The 15,010-nt window shown below is 42.6% G+C and overlaps 1 protein-coding gene across 4 annotated transcripts in view; it reads left to right on the top strand.

Annotated features, from left to right (window-relative positions):
• ABTB3 (ankyrin repeat and BTB domain containing 3) overlaps positions 1 to 15,010 on the top strand; it is a 184,068-nt gene that overhangs the window by 92,349 nt on the left and 76,709 nt on the right. For 3 of the 4 annotated variants that reach the window (XM_040061673.2, XM_058420229.1, XM_040061670.1), the window contains one exon: positions 9,883 to 10,032. In XM_040061673.2, coding sequence (XP_039917607.1) covers positions 9,957 to 10,032 — 76 coding nt within the window. In that variant the 5' untranslated portion in view covers positions 9,883 to 9,956. Of the gene's footprint in view, positions 1 to 8,563; positions 8,643 to 9,882; positions 10,033 to 15,010 lie in introns of all 4 variants that reach the window. The other variant, XM_058420228.1, reaches the window with a different exon arrangement.

The raw sequence follows: 15,010 nt of genomic DNA, 5'->3' as shown, positions 1-15,010 counted from the left end.
TCCCATGGGGGTCATGGCTATCATCTCACCTGCTTGGGATACCCCAAGTGATGTACCAAACCACACAGAGACTGTGGGGCATGTCCTGCTGAGGGCTTGTAGGCAGTTCGGGAGATTGCCATAATCCTGTACCATTCGTGGGGAGGTGGTTTTTATCCTGCTGTGATAATCCGTTTGCTTAGTGCATCCTTAGCAGGGTAGGAGGGAATAGTCAATTCTTGGGGTGATGGGATACTGCCCTAATGCCAGTAGCTTGTGTTTCTAAACCATTTTATCATTCTTTAGTTTCATTAAGCATGGGCTTTCATGATGAGGGTGGAATGGCTAATCTGATAGTCATCTGTGCAAGCAGTTGAAAGGAAATCCTAATTACTTACCTTTTCTGTGGGCTCCACACACTCCAGTTTGTCCAAAACTTATTCCTTGAGGGGCTAACATCCTGACCCTAAGTCAGTGAGAGTTCTGTCAGAGCTGCCTGCATTTTCTTGCTGAGGCATGGCAACATGCAGCAGCAGTGCAATTTTGTTCACTTGTATTCATTGGCTCAGGGGTTTCCTTGCAGTCCCTGTATGTTGTGGTTTTGGGTTTGATGGCTTACCGACTGCAGACTTAACTAATTTTATTAATTTTACATTTATTTCATTAAAACACATACCTAGTGCCTTCCCATAAACCTTTAGACCTGATGGTTTAGTTGTTTGAAATGAAGGTTGGTGATGATTTTAGCAGCTCTGTGATTTTACGGTAGCGTTGCCTGGGCCTGAGTCCAAGGTTTTTGCATTCATGGAAGGTGACTAAAGAAGCCAAGAGCAAACACCCAGCTCTGCAGGAAGTGGTGTCATTCTCACATCAACCAGTCGCCTCACCCTTGCACGATCAGTTATTTTCACCAGTTTGAATTGCAAATCATCTTTATTCCTGTTGTACGTATCAGGTTTGCATCAGCTTTTGCATATGTAACTGGTTCCCAAGTGCAAGCGATTGCTCCATAGACCACAGGTGCTTTGTCACACTCCCCTCAATCCCATTTCCAGCTGCTTTCACCTGGGAAATAGGAAGGGTGCAGTTGGTACCTATGATGGGAATGCCCCGTGCTCAGTCTCAGCACTGTGTGTCTGGTCTGCTGTGTATTATCTATAGAGTTTTGTATAAGCTGATGGTATTTTGAAGTGGAAGGAGGGATTTTTGGCAAACAGCTCCTTCTCTTGTAAAAAGCATACTAATCTTTGCAAATATTGAAGCAAATGGAGGAGGTGTTTTTTAGGGTTTTTAAAGTATCCTTGCCAAGTGTATTGTAGAGTATTAGTGCAACTGCCCAGAAATGGAAGCAAGAAGGTGTTTTTGAAATGATGTGCCTGACCCTTGAAGACATCTTACATGTGGTGCCTGTGCCAAAAGGATGGTGGCACACAGAGAAAGCAACAGAAGATATGCTCTTTTGAACCAGGCATTTTGTGCTGTTTTACTCCAGCTGCAGTACCTGGAACACGAGCCTGTTTGGATTGTAGGTCTCGCACAAACAGAAGATTATGTATTTGCATGGGATTACTCATTTGCAGTTTGATACTCAGTCGGTCTCCTCAGGAAGCTCAAACCAGCACTGTTACAAGAAGCTGACTGCTCATACATGATAGTGCCCGAAGAGCTTCTGGTGCCTTGGGTGTCAAACACTGGAGGAGACAGGGCTGGGTCAGGAGAGGTGCTGTATCAGCACTGTGGGGCTCTCGGGCTGCGCCCACATCATGGTTCTGAAGGGGAAGGCTTCAGTCCAGGCCAGGTAAGGAATGAAGGAAATAACAGGCTCTGGGAAAGTGTATTATAAGCTGTGAATCACTGAATCCTCTCTCCCTCTGCTGTTACCAGCTGACAGGTCTTTTTCTGTAAAATAAAACCTATTAACAGATTCTTAGTCATTTTTGGTGACTCAAAGGCTTAGACCTTCTTTGAGCTCTTAGTCTAAGAGGCACTTGTGTTTGTTTTCAGCCAAACCCGTTTTTGCATGAGTTGGTCGTTCTGTGCGTGCCCAGAATCAAGTTTCTACCAGTGCACATCCTTTCCTCCTTGAGTATGTGTCTTAGGTCCTGCTCCAAGAGGCACTCTCATGGTTTGACTGCCATCAAATCTGCGTTTCTCCAAACTTTCTCAGGTGCTGGTACTGCCAACACATTCATCGTTATCTTTTGTTCCATCAGATTCTGGGTGACCTCTCGGCTTCTTCTTGGCTCACCACACTGGGGGCTGCATGTGTTACATTTATTTGCATGTGGCAGAGAAGGAAGATGGTACTGGCATTTCTAATTGTTTTTCCCTTTTTTTTTCTATCTGAATGCCTCCTATCAAAGGGTAAGACAAAGCCTTTTTCTCACATGTCGCGAGTTCCAGGGCAGCATAGCTTAAATCAGGGAAATCTCAAGCTGATGGGTGTTCAACGTGAAATTAATGCACTATGTCGGCTCTAACATCTCCCTGCCAAAAAAATCACAACTCTCACTGAAACTTCTATGGTCACTGTGACAGTGGAACACCATGACTGAGCAGAGTGTGCCGTTGTGCAATTTTCCTGTTGCAAAGTTGATAAAAAGCCCCTTTGTGGCCAACAGGGAGAGAGAAGTAGTGAAAGTCACAGGAAGATGAAGGCACAGGGTGCACATCAGTGCCCCCACTGTGGCATCAGCTGCCCCTCACTGTGCTGTCCAGCCCATGGATGCATGCCAGAAAACAGCATCTTCAGCAGTACCACAAAGACCGCTTTAGGAAACCAGGGCGAGGCTTTGGGGATAAGCATGAGGAGATGGATCTCCATTTCTTTTCTCGTGGACTGGCTTGCTCCATTTTCACTGCTTTTGTAGTTGCTCCTGTGGTGGTTTTGAGGATTTTGAAGGTTAGCAATTCATTTTGTCAAGACCTAAGATTTTCTTTTCTCTATATCCTAATAAAAATAAATGTAAAGCTGCAGTTGGTGATTTGGGAGCTCAGTTTCTTTGTTTATGGGGATTTAATTTTCTGATTCTTCTTTGTTTTGTAGTATATATAGCCTGAACAATCAAATCCATCCCACGTTCCACTTGGTTGTGCACCACTTAACTGCTTGGTGCTAACAGAATATATCCTAATTTAGTTGAATTGTTGTTACTTGTATACCATTTTAAGCAGCAGTGATTGCCACTCATTATCATTAAGCCAAAACTATTGCCTTTAGAGGGATCCTAATAGGGAGGACATCCCAGTTAAGTAGAATGTGCCGTGCTAAGAAACTTCGGTACAAGAAAAGATGTCAGAGTCACATTTTGTAATATAATTCTATTATCTTGCCTTCCTGTAGCATCTGCTCTGGTATCTCGCAGAGGTGCTCTACTTTGGATGATTCAGTTAGGCTCTCAGTTCTGTAATTTTTAAGCATTATTCATTTGCTCTTCTCCTGGCTTTTCCAGGAGAGGAAGGGTGGTCTCCTGTGGTTAAAATGCATAACTAGAGGCCGTATGGTCTTTTCCTGGTTTTCTCTGACCAGGAGAACAAAGGTGGACTCTTTATTTCACCTTGAATCAGTTACTAAACTCTCCTATGCTTTACTTTCACTTTCTCTATGTACTAGACATGAATATTACCGTACCTGCATAATGCCAGTGTCTTGAGGTGAAATATAGAGCTTTGGAATGCCTTTTCATGTCTTGAGATACTGGGTGTTAAAGACACACAAAGGCAGTGTCTCTTTAGTCTCCCGATTCCTGTGCCTGCTCCACCCTTCCTCGTTTGGGCTGCTCTGCCTACTGTAAGACTCCAGTTCTAGAAACTTGATCTCACCACCTAGCCTGTCCCAAGTGCTTTGCATTTTCTCCATGCGAAGCCACTCCTTGTTATTTAACCGGGTTGGAATGCGTGCAAAGAAGACACTTTGCTCTTCTTGTCTTGAATGGTTTCCAGGTCGTCTGTTAGCTGAAAGCAGTGGCTGATTCGATTAGCTTTAAAGTTTTCCCCGTGGTCTCATTTCTGTAAGGAGAATGTTTTCCATCTGCCTTGCCCATCAGGTGGACAGGCTGAGCCTGGGAATGATAGCGCAGGTTGTTTAAAACAATGGAGACCGTAGGGTTTCTTTCCAGGTGTGAGCTTTGACTATAGCAGTTTGTGTCATTTTACATTCCCCAGCTCTTGCACACCAGGTGTGCCGAGCTCAGGGCGCTGCTGTTCCCATATCATCCCTCAAAATCTGCTGAGCAGCTGGATGGTACCCTTCTCATATACTCATGGTTGCCACTACTGCAGAGCGTGTGGTCAGGAGAGTTTTCCTGCGTGTTGGAATACCAACTGTGAGGGGTTTGCAACTAGTCAAGCATTTTGCTGTTGCAAAGGCAGCTGGCAATACCTTTGACCCTTTTATTTTTTCCCATAGATGTTTATATTGTACATCTCAAGAATATTCTCTGGTGCCAGAAAGTATTTTTGTACATGAGCTTGTAGAAGAAAAGGTTGTGGGTTTTTTTGGTTGTTTTGGGGCTTTTTTGGGGGTTTTTTTTGGTTTGTTTTTGTTTGTTTGTTTATTTTTTGTTTGTTTGCTTTTATTTGGTTGTTGTTGTTTTGGTTTGTTTTTTTTTTTTTTTAATTGGATATTTTGTGAGCTCTTGAACTTCACATGATTATTTATGAGAGCAGGATACTGGACTCAAAGACTTTCTAGTCCTGCGTTCCCATGTAATAAAATTTACAAATTGTGATGACTGAGGGGATTTCCTACTCCTGAACGTAGTCCTCCTGGGTAAGGTTGGCATTTACTTGAGCAATGTAATATGCACCACCATGTATTGGGGACAGCTCAGGGTTAACTACCATTTTCAGGCTCATTTTGTATAGCAATTTGCCTTATATCTGTCCTGCACCCTTAAATTCTATAAACTCTTAGTAGTATCCAGCTATTCCTTGCAGTGGGAGTATAAACTCTTTTCCAGATATATACGTTGGCTTAAGATGTAATAAAGAGGAAGGTCAAAGATTATTTGAATTACTTTCTCTTGAAAGTAGGAGCACTTAAAGAAATACAACAGGAAAGCGTTCACGCTTCTATTCAGGCTCTAAATTGGTATAAAGGAGTCTGGCAATCTTTCCAAAGAAATGAATGGGAAAATGTGAAAGAAGTATTTTATGGTGTTTACAGCACTTATAATTTTTAGTGAAAGCAAACACACATATGTATTAGGTTTCTGCTAGATTCCTCAGCCATAGGAATTTGAATCACATTGTTCAGTGGACATTTTGATTAATTTAATGTCTTTGGAAATCTGTTTTGTTTAGAGCATGAGATTTGAATACTAAAGGAGAGGGAGGAGGCAAATAATTTGAAATGTGAGTGACATTAGATATTTCAGACTCATAATATAGACAGTGCACACTTTTACTTGCCTTGTTTTATCACTTTATATATATATGTATGTATGTATATGTATAAATTCAGCAATAGTTGAGGTATGGTCATGAGATATGAGTATGGGCACCAATAGGTGCCACCACATCAGGAATTAAGTGTTTGGTCAAGAGCTGGTATATAAGTGCAGGTATCTGTCTATATTAAGAAGCCGTGGAGAAAGCTCAGGTTTTTAAAAATACTTTTTAAACAACTCTTCTCTATTTAGGTGAAATTTGGTCTATGAACACTCTATTTCTCCTGCTCTAAAAGCTGTAAGAGGTCACACAATGCCTGCTGTGTCTTGTGTTGGAATTGCTCTTGACTCTGAGGTCCTTCAGGCTGTTTTGCTGGGGAGGCACTGAAGAGCTCTGCTGGGACTGCTGCTGGGCACTGAGTTTGGGTTATTTGTCTGATGCATTCATACTTGTCGTGCTGCAAGGACAGCATTGGTCAGCTCTGTGGCAAGCTCTGAAAGGAGTGTGCATGAAAGCATATACTTTTGTGCCAAAACCTGCTTTGCAGTGCAGGGGTGGTGCATCAGCTAAAGCCCAAGAGGTGGGAATGTGCACAGGGAAGCTGAAAGAATTACCAGGTACCCCAGTCTCTGGATGAATTTGCATGAAGGTTTACAATAACTGCTCCTTTTATAAGCTTGGACACCTTCACTTTGTCATTTTGTGCAATACTTTAGTTTGGGATTTTTAAGTCCTTGGGGATTGAGCTCTGACCTGTGCTTTAGCTGAGCCCAGAAGGTAGGAAAATGTGAAATGTATGAATCATGCATCAGATTTTCTCTATGATGTTGCTTTTTCTCTAGAGATTTTGTGGGGGGAGCATTAGGAGCTTATCACTGTGATATTTTTTTTTTTTTTTTTGGCATCCTGCTCATTTTAAAATGTATGGATTTCTCTTCGGTCTTTTACCTCTAGATTGCAGGGTACTCTGAGGCCAAGGGCAAAGTGAATACAGCAATGTTGGGTATGGCCCATTCTGGATGTGTCCGTGCAATCAGGTGCTAGGCAGATCCATGCCCCAAGGAGGGTACAGAGATAAAGGGAAGCACCAAAAGAGATGACAAAATCCAAATACACTGGAGTGCTTTGGCTGGCCTGCCTTGCTCCAGCACTCCACAGCAGCTGGTGTGTGGTGGCTGCACATTGCTGGGTGGCACAGAGCAGACAGGGATTTACCGACGGGGGCTGGCCCGGGATTCATCGGGCAGCAGCTGACTGCTTGATTTCCACTCCAGTGACTCGCAGGGAAGAAGAGGGATAAAATAATGGGCAAAGAAGTGCACAGGGTTGAGTAACCATGCAGAAAGGAAGGACATTGAACGGTGCCAGTTGAGAGAAAAGACAGGTACCACTGTTCATATCTGAAGATACTGCACAGAAATCTTCAGTGTGGAATGACAGATAGAATTTGCGGTGACAGCCAGAAAAGAAACAGGGAAGAACTCCTGGTTTTCATGCCTTTGGAAATTTGTCCTCACCTCTTTCTCAAGTTCAACACAATAAGGCTGAAAAAGAAGTGAATAATACCAATTGGCAGAGAATTTAAATAAGGAAGTTGAACTGTAGCCAAACCAGTGAAAGATCATGATGGCTTTTTAGATGTTTCTATCTATAAAAAAGATATTTATAATCAGAAGGTGTTTTATCTTTTCCCCCCTCCCCTTCAGTTTGGTATGCTCTCTTCTTCCCTGCTGTAGCCTTTCATCAGAAAATTTGAGCTTTACATCAAACACTGATGAAAAGAGAGTGGGTTTTTCTTCTAAAAAATATTTTAGTAGCTTTAATATTTTTGAGGTAAACAGTTGAAGATAGAAGATTGGCTGAGCTGCATGCCCAAGCCATAAAATTATTTTTCTCCATGCTTGTGAAAACCAGATTTGATCCAGCAAAATTATGAGTTACAAACAAATCTTCCATCACTTCACTGGTCACTCGCTGTGGTCAATTATAGTTTTGAAGCTGATATAGGAATCAGATGTTTGGCTATTGTGCGTCTCTGCCAATCTCCAACCCAAGTATAACCCTTTGGCATGACACATCCTATAATTTATTAAGTTTTCTAACAATGGCTCATTTTGCATTTCATTGGTGCTTTTCTCCAAGAGCCTAAGAATATTCTCCCCTCGCTACAGACCAGAGTAATTAATCATCAGGGCTGTTAGTGAGGAAGAGGCCTGGCTGTGGGAACAGAGTCATAGGCAAAGTAGAGAATAACATTTTTCTGTCCCATTGTGTAAATCACTCGGAGAAACATCTTCTGTACATAATTATCATTTAAAACCATTTGAATTTTATTTGTAAAGTTATCTTAAACCAATATTTTTTTTTCTCTGCACTTAAGGTGTGTTTTCATAGAAGAATTATCCAGTTCGTTTTTTAAGGATGCCATAAAGCTGCTCGTGCTCTATTTTCTGATTTTTAGAAATCTCTTAGAATATTAGATCATCTTTACATCTGTTTTCTGCAGGGAAGACTCTTCCAATTTTGTCTTAATTTCTATCCATTAAAATGATAAAGAAGAATCTAAAAAAAAAGAGAGAATACTTACTAAAATATGCTGGCAAGCGTGCATTTTAAATGCAGGTGTTGTAGTTCCTGAGCTTTGTACATCAGCAGAATATAAATGTTGATCAGTGCACCAAGTGTTTATGAGAGTCAGCCCACTGAGCGATGGCAGTAAAATTTGAAGAGCTTGTTTGTAAGCTCTTGTCACTTTTCATTCCTTACCTCTTGGCTTTGAATTCTTCCCTCCCCGGTGCTGTGTAGGGTATCCTGCTCTTTCTCTCCGGGGCACCTTCTTATGAGTTCTGTTACTCCCTCATGACCTTCTACACATTCATGGGGCTCTTAGAAGCCTGGGACCAGGGCCACGGGCTGGGAGTTACATCTGTTCCTGTTATTCCATCTCCAAGATTCGAACAGGCTATTGGGGATTTTGTTCTGGTGCTAATACTGCGTGCAGAGGATAATCCTAGTTTAGGTTGCTATCTCATGGCCGTGGTGGACAAGACCTTTGGCCTCATTTTTCCCAGGTTATACCCCTGCTTTTTCCTTTGGAATGGGCTCATTTGAACCTGTGTCACCTCTCTCATCCCAGGATGGATGTTTTTAGGTCTGTGCTGCAGATATAACTTGCAGACTCAATTGGTTGCAGGGAGGAGATGGATATGAGAAGGGGAATCCAAGGCAGTTTGGTGAAGCTAACAAGATGTCTGAGAAGCATCTCCTTTCAGGTGTGTTTCCCGGTCTTGCAGTGCCCCAAAGCAGTTGACAGTTCTATCAATCTACTGACAGAATTATTGGTTGGTAGAGTTAGATGTCATATATTTGCTGAGCTGGGAAACTAAGTAAGTTCTTCCCTTGAAGGAAAACATTATGTATGTACTTCTTCCTTAATGGATTTTGCAGTCTGCTTGGTCTATAAGGGCAGAACCTATTCTCTGTATTTAAAAAAAGGAGTAGTAAAAACTAATGGAAAAAATACATTTCCTACTCTGGCTTGTTTTCAAAGGTAATATTTGGAGATAAGATGTTATTTAGTCATCATAAAGAGGTAAAATGCCACTGCCTCTAGTGGCTCTCCACCTGTGTATTTCCCAGAGGGATTGGGAAGGTGATGCTGTGAAAAACATAGCTATAGCTGACTGTACACAGAGCCTGGGAAGGGAGGAAAGCTTCCTCTGCTAGCTGGACCAATGCAGCTGTTGCCCAAGGCTGGTAATGCAGTGTTTGCTCTTGTAAATATGTTCTCATTTTTAGCATGACAATGATTTTGGTGAATAAATAGATGCCCTCCATCTATTCCTGAGGGTTTACATGTCATGGCAGAAAGTGACTTTTGTGCCTGAATGAATGTGTATGTAAATCATTTTATGTCAGTAGCTTTACTTTTGCCCTGCACCTTAAAAATTCACTGCTCTAAGGGCTTCTGCATAATGGGCTTTTGGAGCCTAAGCAGTTCAATTGCTGGGAGCTGTATTTACAAAAGAAATTCAATCAGCCATCAATGACACTTACAGCATCTTGATGCTGTCCCTTATTTTGGCAATTGACAGTAAAATCCCCTTGCAGGAAAACCCTGTAAATGTGTTGGCTGTCTCATATATAATTTTAAAACCAGTCTTTAGCAATTCTGAGATACCATTAGATACCATTTTCTAATAATTATTTATAGGTTTGGAGAATTTTCTTGGAGGTTTCTTTGAAATCCTCCTTGATCAACCCTCCTAGGTTTTTCTGTAAGAATTATCCCAAGGTGACATCGTAATCAGCTTGAGGATACTCAGAAGGGCTAACAAGGGCCATTTCTGCATGAGTCATCTGTGACATTTGTTACAGATGTTGGTTGACTTCGAGCTCTGCATACGCAGGCTGTGTCTTGGAATCTCCCCAAAACAATGTGGTGGTGGCAGCAAAGTTACCATACTCGCTGAAATTACACTGGACTTACCCTTTCTTTTTATTCCACTGTAGGTGTTCTCTGCCTGCCCGACAGCTTGAACCTTCACAAGGACCAGCAGAGGTCAAACAAGCCCGGGGAGGTGCAGATGTTCAGCCAGTCAGAGCTAAGGACCATCGAGCAGTCTCTACTTGCCACACGCGTGGGGAGCATCGCTGAACTCAGTAAGTACCAGGCTGTTGAGGATGTTTGGATTTCTTTCCTTAAAGTAAAGCAAAGTTCAGTGCATTGCCTGGTTCTGCTGAGGAGAGATGAGGGGGCTGCATAATGTTGAAGGACATGTTGGGCAGATCTAGCTGTGTTCATGCTCCCTTGTTAATTCAGAAGCTGAAGCTCCAGGAGGAAAGAAGTGTGCAGACTCACAGCAATGTCTGAGGCTTGTTTGCATACATTGCTCCCAGTTTTAAAGGTGAAAGATGCTTTATTCCATCTTTCCCTTTGTTGTATTTGAGAGCACCTCTCAGCCTGGCCAGATTTGCAAGTGTCTGTAGTATTGGTGTCCTGGCTCATTTCAGTAGGGTGTCTGTTTTAATGGGCTGGCAGAGAGCTGAAGGCTGCAAAAAGTGATGGAAATACACATATTTAAGGCAGAGCTACTTCATCCTCTGTTAGAGAAGATCCTTTACCTGCTTTTCCTTCTCCAGATCTACAACTTAAACTCCCTGCACCAGAGGAATTAATTCCTGAAAGATAATTTGTTTGCTATTAATCAGAGCACTTTTTGAGAAATATGGGAATCCGTGTAGTTGTCAAAATCTGAAAACTTGGCTTTTGGCACGAATAAATGGTAGGAGGCAAAGGCCATATGCATCCTTATGTGACATTGAGATCAAGTTACCAGAAGTGCTTTATTTAAACTTCTTTTTTCTTAAGAGAGTGGCATTCCAATCACATGTTTGTGGTGTGGTTAGATACAGGAAGCTATGTGTGGGAAAACAGAATCATTCAGACAAAAAAAGTGGGTTTTTTCTGAAGTTTGTGAGAAATACTGTCAAGGATTCTTTTCCTATGGTTTGTTATGAAATTTTGGGGAGAAATTAAAAATACTCAAATCCATGAAGATATAGGCTGCCCAAGCTACTGCTGTTCTTATTAATGAGTTGTGTGTTACCAGTATGCATCATAAAGAGCTCTCGCTCGTTTTTTATCACTTCCTGTAGCAGTGGGAGTCTCCTCTGTAGCTCCATCCCATCATCATGGTTCAGTTTCCTCCTGTTCATGAGCCATGTGGGTGCACCAAGGATGTTTGTCTACAAGGCACAAGATGAATTTCTGTTTTCAGCTTGCTAATTTTCATTTGCTCTGGTGCAGTGCCAACATGCCAAGAGCCTTAGTGTGAAGTGTTGCTCCATCTCTGGAATCAGGTGTTCGGTGTTATTCAAATGAAGTAATTGTAATTTATGCTCATTTATTTCACGCGAATGAAACACACAACAGTACTGCCGGTGTGCCAACTAAATTATGCATGATACAGCTCTCTTTCTTACACTTCATATGATTGGGGTTTAATAAATAAGTAATTTGCGGGTATTTCAGGATGGGTGGGGTTTTTATTTTGTACTCAACCCAAAAAACTTCTTAGATGGAGCACCCCATCCCATTTTAGAGTTTGAACTCTTTCACCTCTAAGTGTCCTACCTTAGACTCATGTGCTTGGTTGGTAGGGTTTGCTTTCTGTACATCTGTTGACTGCAAACACAGGCGAAACGCTCTTCAGGGTGGCCAGTTGGAAGAACAGAGCACGTCAGTGGGAGTTGGATGCAGCTGTCGGAGAGGCTGGCACATCCAGCTGGCTGGTAGACCTCCAAAAAGCCCTGTGGCCAACTCGAGGGATCCTCCCTGGCCTCTGCAAGCAGATGCATGTTAGGGAAGCGGCAGTGGGAGGAGCAGTAACTGGCAAAGCTTGCAAGGCTTGATATGCTCAGTTGGATTGAGATCTGTGCTGTGGAGCAGTGCCGGTGCAAAGTTCAAAACCGAGCTGTGAAATGTAGAAGGAGTTGCAGCATGTTGATGAGGAAAACCCCCTGAGTTTGGAGGAAAAATCACGAAGTGGGAGGAAAATGGAGCAGTGAGGGGGTACAAGTAGGTTTGCTCTTTGTTCAGTGCTTGTCTGTCTGTCTCTGGCATCAGCAGTGGCTGTGAGCTAGAGGTCACAGTAAAACCTCTGCAATGGAGAGTGGGTGGGGAACCACAGTGTGGGGCAGAAATGCAGAGCACTGGGGAGAAGGTGAGGGGAACACCTGAGGATCATAAAGGCATGAAGGCACAAGGCAAAGGAGGATTTATTGTTGCCCTGGTGGTGTGAGGGAGATGGACGCTGTGGAGAAGGAGGATATGGCAAGCACTGCCATGGAGAAAATGAGATAAGAGGAAAGGATTGAATAAGGAAAAGCGCCTGCTTTTGTGGGGGTGAATAAAGGTGATGTGGGAGACTCCCTGGATAGGAGGGAATTAAGAGGATAGCACTTGGGAAGAGGATCATGAGGAGGAGGAGGAGGAGGAGATGGCACCCAGAAGTGGATGACAAGGGCGGAAGCTCGGCTTGTGGACCAGCAGAGTGAGCAGTCCCCAGGCATGTGTTTGCATTGTCCCATCAGCTTGCAGTATCCCCAGAGCCAGGATTTCACTTCTCTATTGGTCTTCTGTCTCATTTCAGTGGGATGTCTCTTTTATGATGGACAGGCAGAAAGCTGAAGGCTGCAATAAGTAAAGGAAATATTGTCACACATTTAGGGCCGAGCTACTTCATTCTCTTCAAAAGAGCACAAAAACAACAGCAAAGACTGATCTTGCAGTTTAATTTTATCTCAGGAAAAAAATATTTTAAAAACCAATTCTAATTGAATGAGATTTCTTCTAGTTTATTGACATGAATAATTGAAGTATTGTAAGTACATGGAATAACTGGCATTAACAAGTGTCTGTGTGCAGAGGAAAGGCTTCCCCTGCTCTCAGTTCTACCCAGCATCCTTGCATGGAGCAGTGTGAGCTGAGCTGCTGGAGGCTTTGAGACTGGGGAAACAAATCTGTCCCATGGAAGACAATAGCTTGCAAATGAGACCTGTGTCCTGCCCAGCACCTGTATTTCAGCTCAAATTGTCTTAATTTCTTTACAGTCTGTCCTAGGGGAAGAAGAGTTTCACAGTGTGAAAAGCCTTGTATCATGTGGTACCTTTACCTTGCCCTACCCATGACGGCCCTCCTGTGTCTGCAACCTTGGTTTTTTCATGTCTTGTCAGTGTTTTAGAAAAGACTATTTGGGTAAACCTGGGTCTCCATGGGTGTGACAGAAGGTAGGAGAAAACTGGGGAAAGGTGGGATGGCAAAAATGACCAGATGGGGAGGGCATCACCGTCTGGTGATGCTGCCATTGAGGAGTCCTCCAAGTCAGACAGGTGCAGCTGGACTCCTGGATGCTGCTCTGGTCCTGCCAAATCCTGCTTGCCTGGTGCTTCTGCTCTCATCTCCGGGCTCAGCAGGCACTGGTCCTCGCTGGGACACGGCCTGGCTGGCAGTGACCCGGTGAAGCAACGCCACTGGCCATGGGCCAGAAAATAGGAAGAAGAGGGCATGTTGCTGACTTAGGGGGAAAAGAAAGGGAGGTTTTGTCTCCAGGATTTAGGAGGAGAATGTAAATAGACACCTAATTCCGCACCACAATTACAGCAGTAATGCGTGATTCCAAGGCAAAGGCTTAAAAAATTAATGTGAAACCTTATTCATTAAAATATAATGAACATGGCAGAAAGTTAAGGAACAACAATAAATCTAGTCTATGTTATATTGGCATTTAGTATTCAGCAGTTGCAATTGCCTACTACAGTGTGTTTTAAAATAATGTAATTTCATTTGAAATGCTTATTATATAGAGAACATTGGGAAGAACTGAAGCACGGCAAAAATAATAGGATTTTAAACAGTAGCCTGACAGTATTTCACTTTTGAGTCTTAGAGAAAATATTTCACAAGGTTTTTTTGTTTGTTTGTTTTGGGTTTGTTTGTTTGTTTGTTTAATTTTTTTTCCCCCAGTTTTTTTTCCTTGAAGTTTCCTGTATTTCTAGACCAGACTTAGAAAAGAAAGGGAGTAGATCTGTTTGGGCTTTTTCAGAAAGTTTTTGGGATTCTCCTAGATTTCTAGTTCTTCTCTTTCATTTCTTCCCCTTTCAGATGGAAATAAGTAGACTGAATAGAAAAATACGGGAGCATTAGGGAGAGCTTTTACTGTGGAGAGATCCCATGATACTGCATTTTGATCTTTGAATATTTTTCCTAACTTCTTTATATGCATGTTTGCAATCTACAAAAATTTATGTTATATTTGACTGCATAATAATGCTCCAAGACACCTATTCATCATCCATCTAAAAATACTGCTGCTGGCTTGGAGACCAAATGCAGAAGGAATGAGGCTCATAACTGAAGGTCGCTGCTGTTTGTTGGGGTGAAGGAGGACCCTCTTTCTCTTGAGTGTGCACTAAGTAAGTGGTGAGAAGGCAGAGCAGAGCATTAAGGTGCACTGGGCACCAGTCCTGGCACCAAGAAATACTTGTCCCTCACTGCCTTGGGGTAAAGACTGACAATGGGTTAGTGTCTGATGTGGGACAACCACCCTGTGCTGATGTGTGTTCATAGGCCTGCAAAAGACTGTGTCTCAAGCAAAACAGGGAGATAAACTATGGCTTAAGATATCATCCAAAGCATCTCTTAGTGTATGTCTTAAGGTTAGAGCAAAAAACTTTGGGGTTTTGACTGCAAAGATGGCCAATCTCCTATGGCTTCCCTGAGTGAGAAGTTTGCCACCCAGACTTGTGCAAACCACGGTGACTGGTGCTGGTATCACTCTAAGCGTTAACCGCAGTGGATGATCATTTTTATTTTAGACTGTGATAATCTGAAGATGTGATTTAACACTGCTGATATCAGAGGTTTTTGGCTTTTGAATATTTTTTAACTTTGAGGAGTCCCCAGATGTGATGTTCAGGCTGGTATTCCCTCCCTGTAACCACTCAGGTCTCAGCAAGGTTTTCCTTTTTGCCATTGGAAAAATCCCACCCTCCATCCCCTCTTTTCATTACACATCCTCCTTACTTTGCATCCACAGTGCTGAATGTATATATTTCCAAAATAAAAGCCTCCCACTGG

This window comes from Hirundo rustica, chromosome 4 (genome assembly GCF_015227805.2).
Source record: "Hirundo rustica isolate bHirRus1 chromosome 4, bHirRus1.pri.v3, whole genome shotgun sequence".
NCBI classification, from domain to species: Eukaryota; Metazoa; Chordata; class Aves; order Passeriformes; family Hirundinidae; genus Hirundo; species Hirundo rustica.
This window is presented reverse-complemented; position numbering and strand designations above follow the sequence as displayed.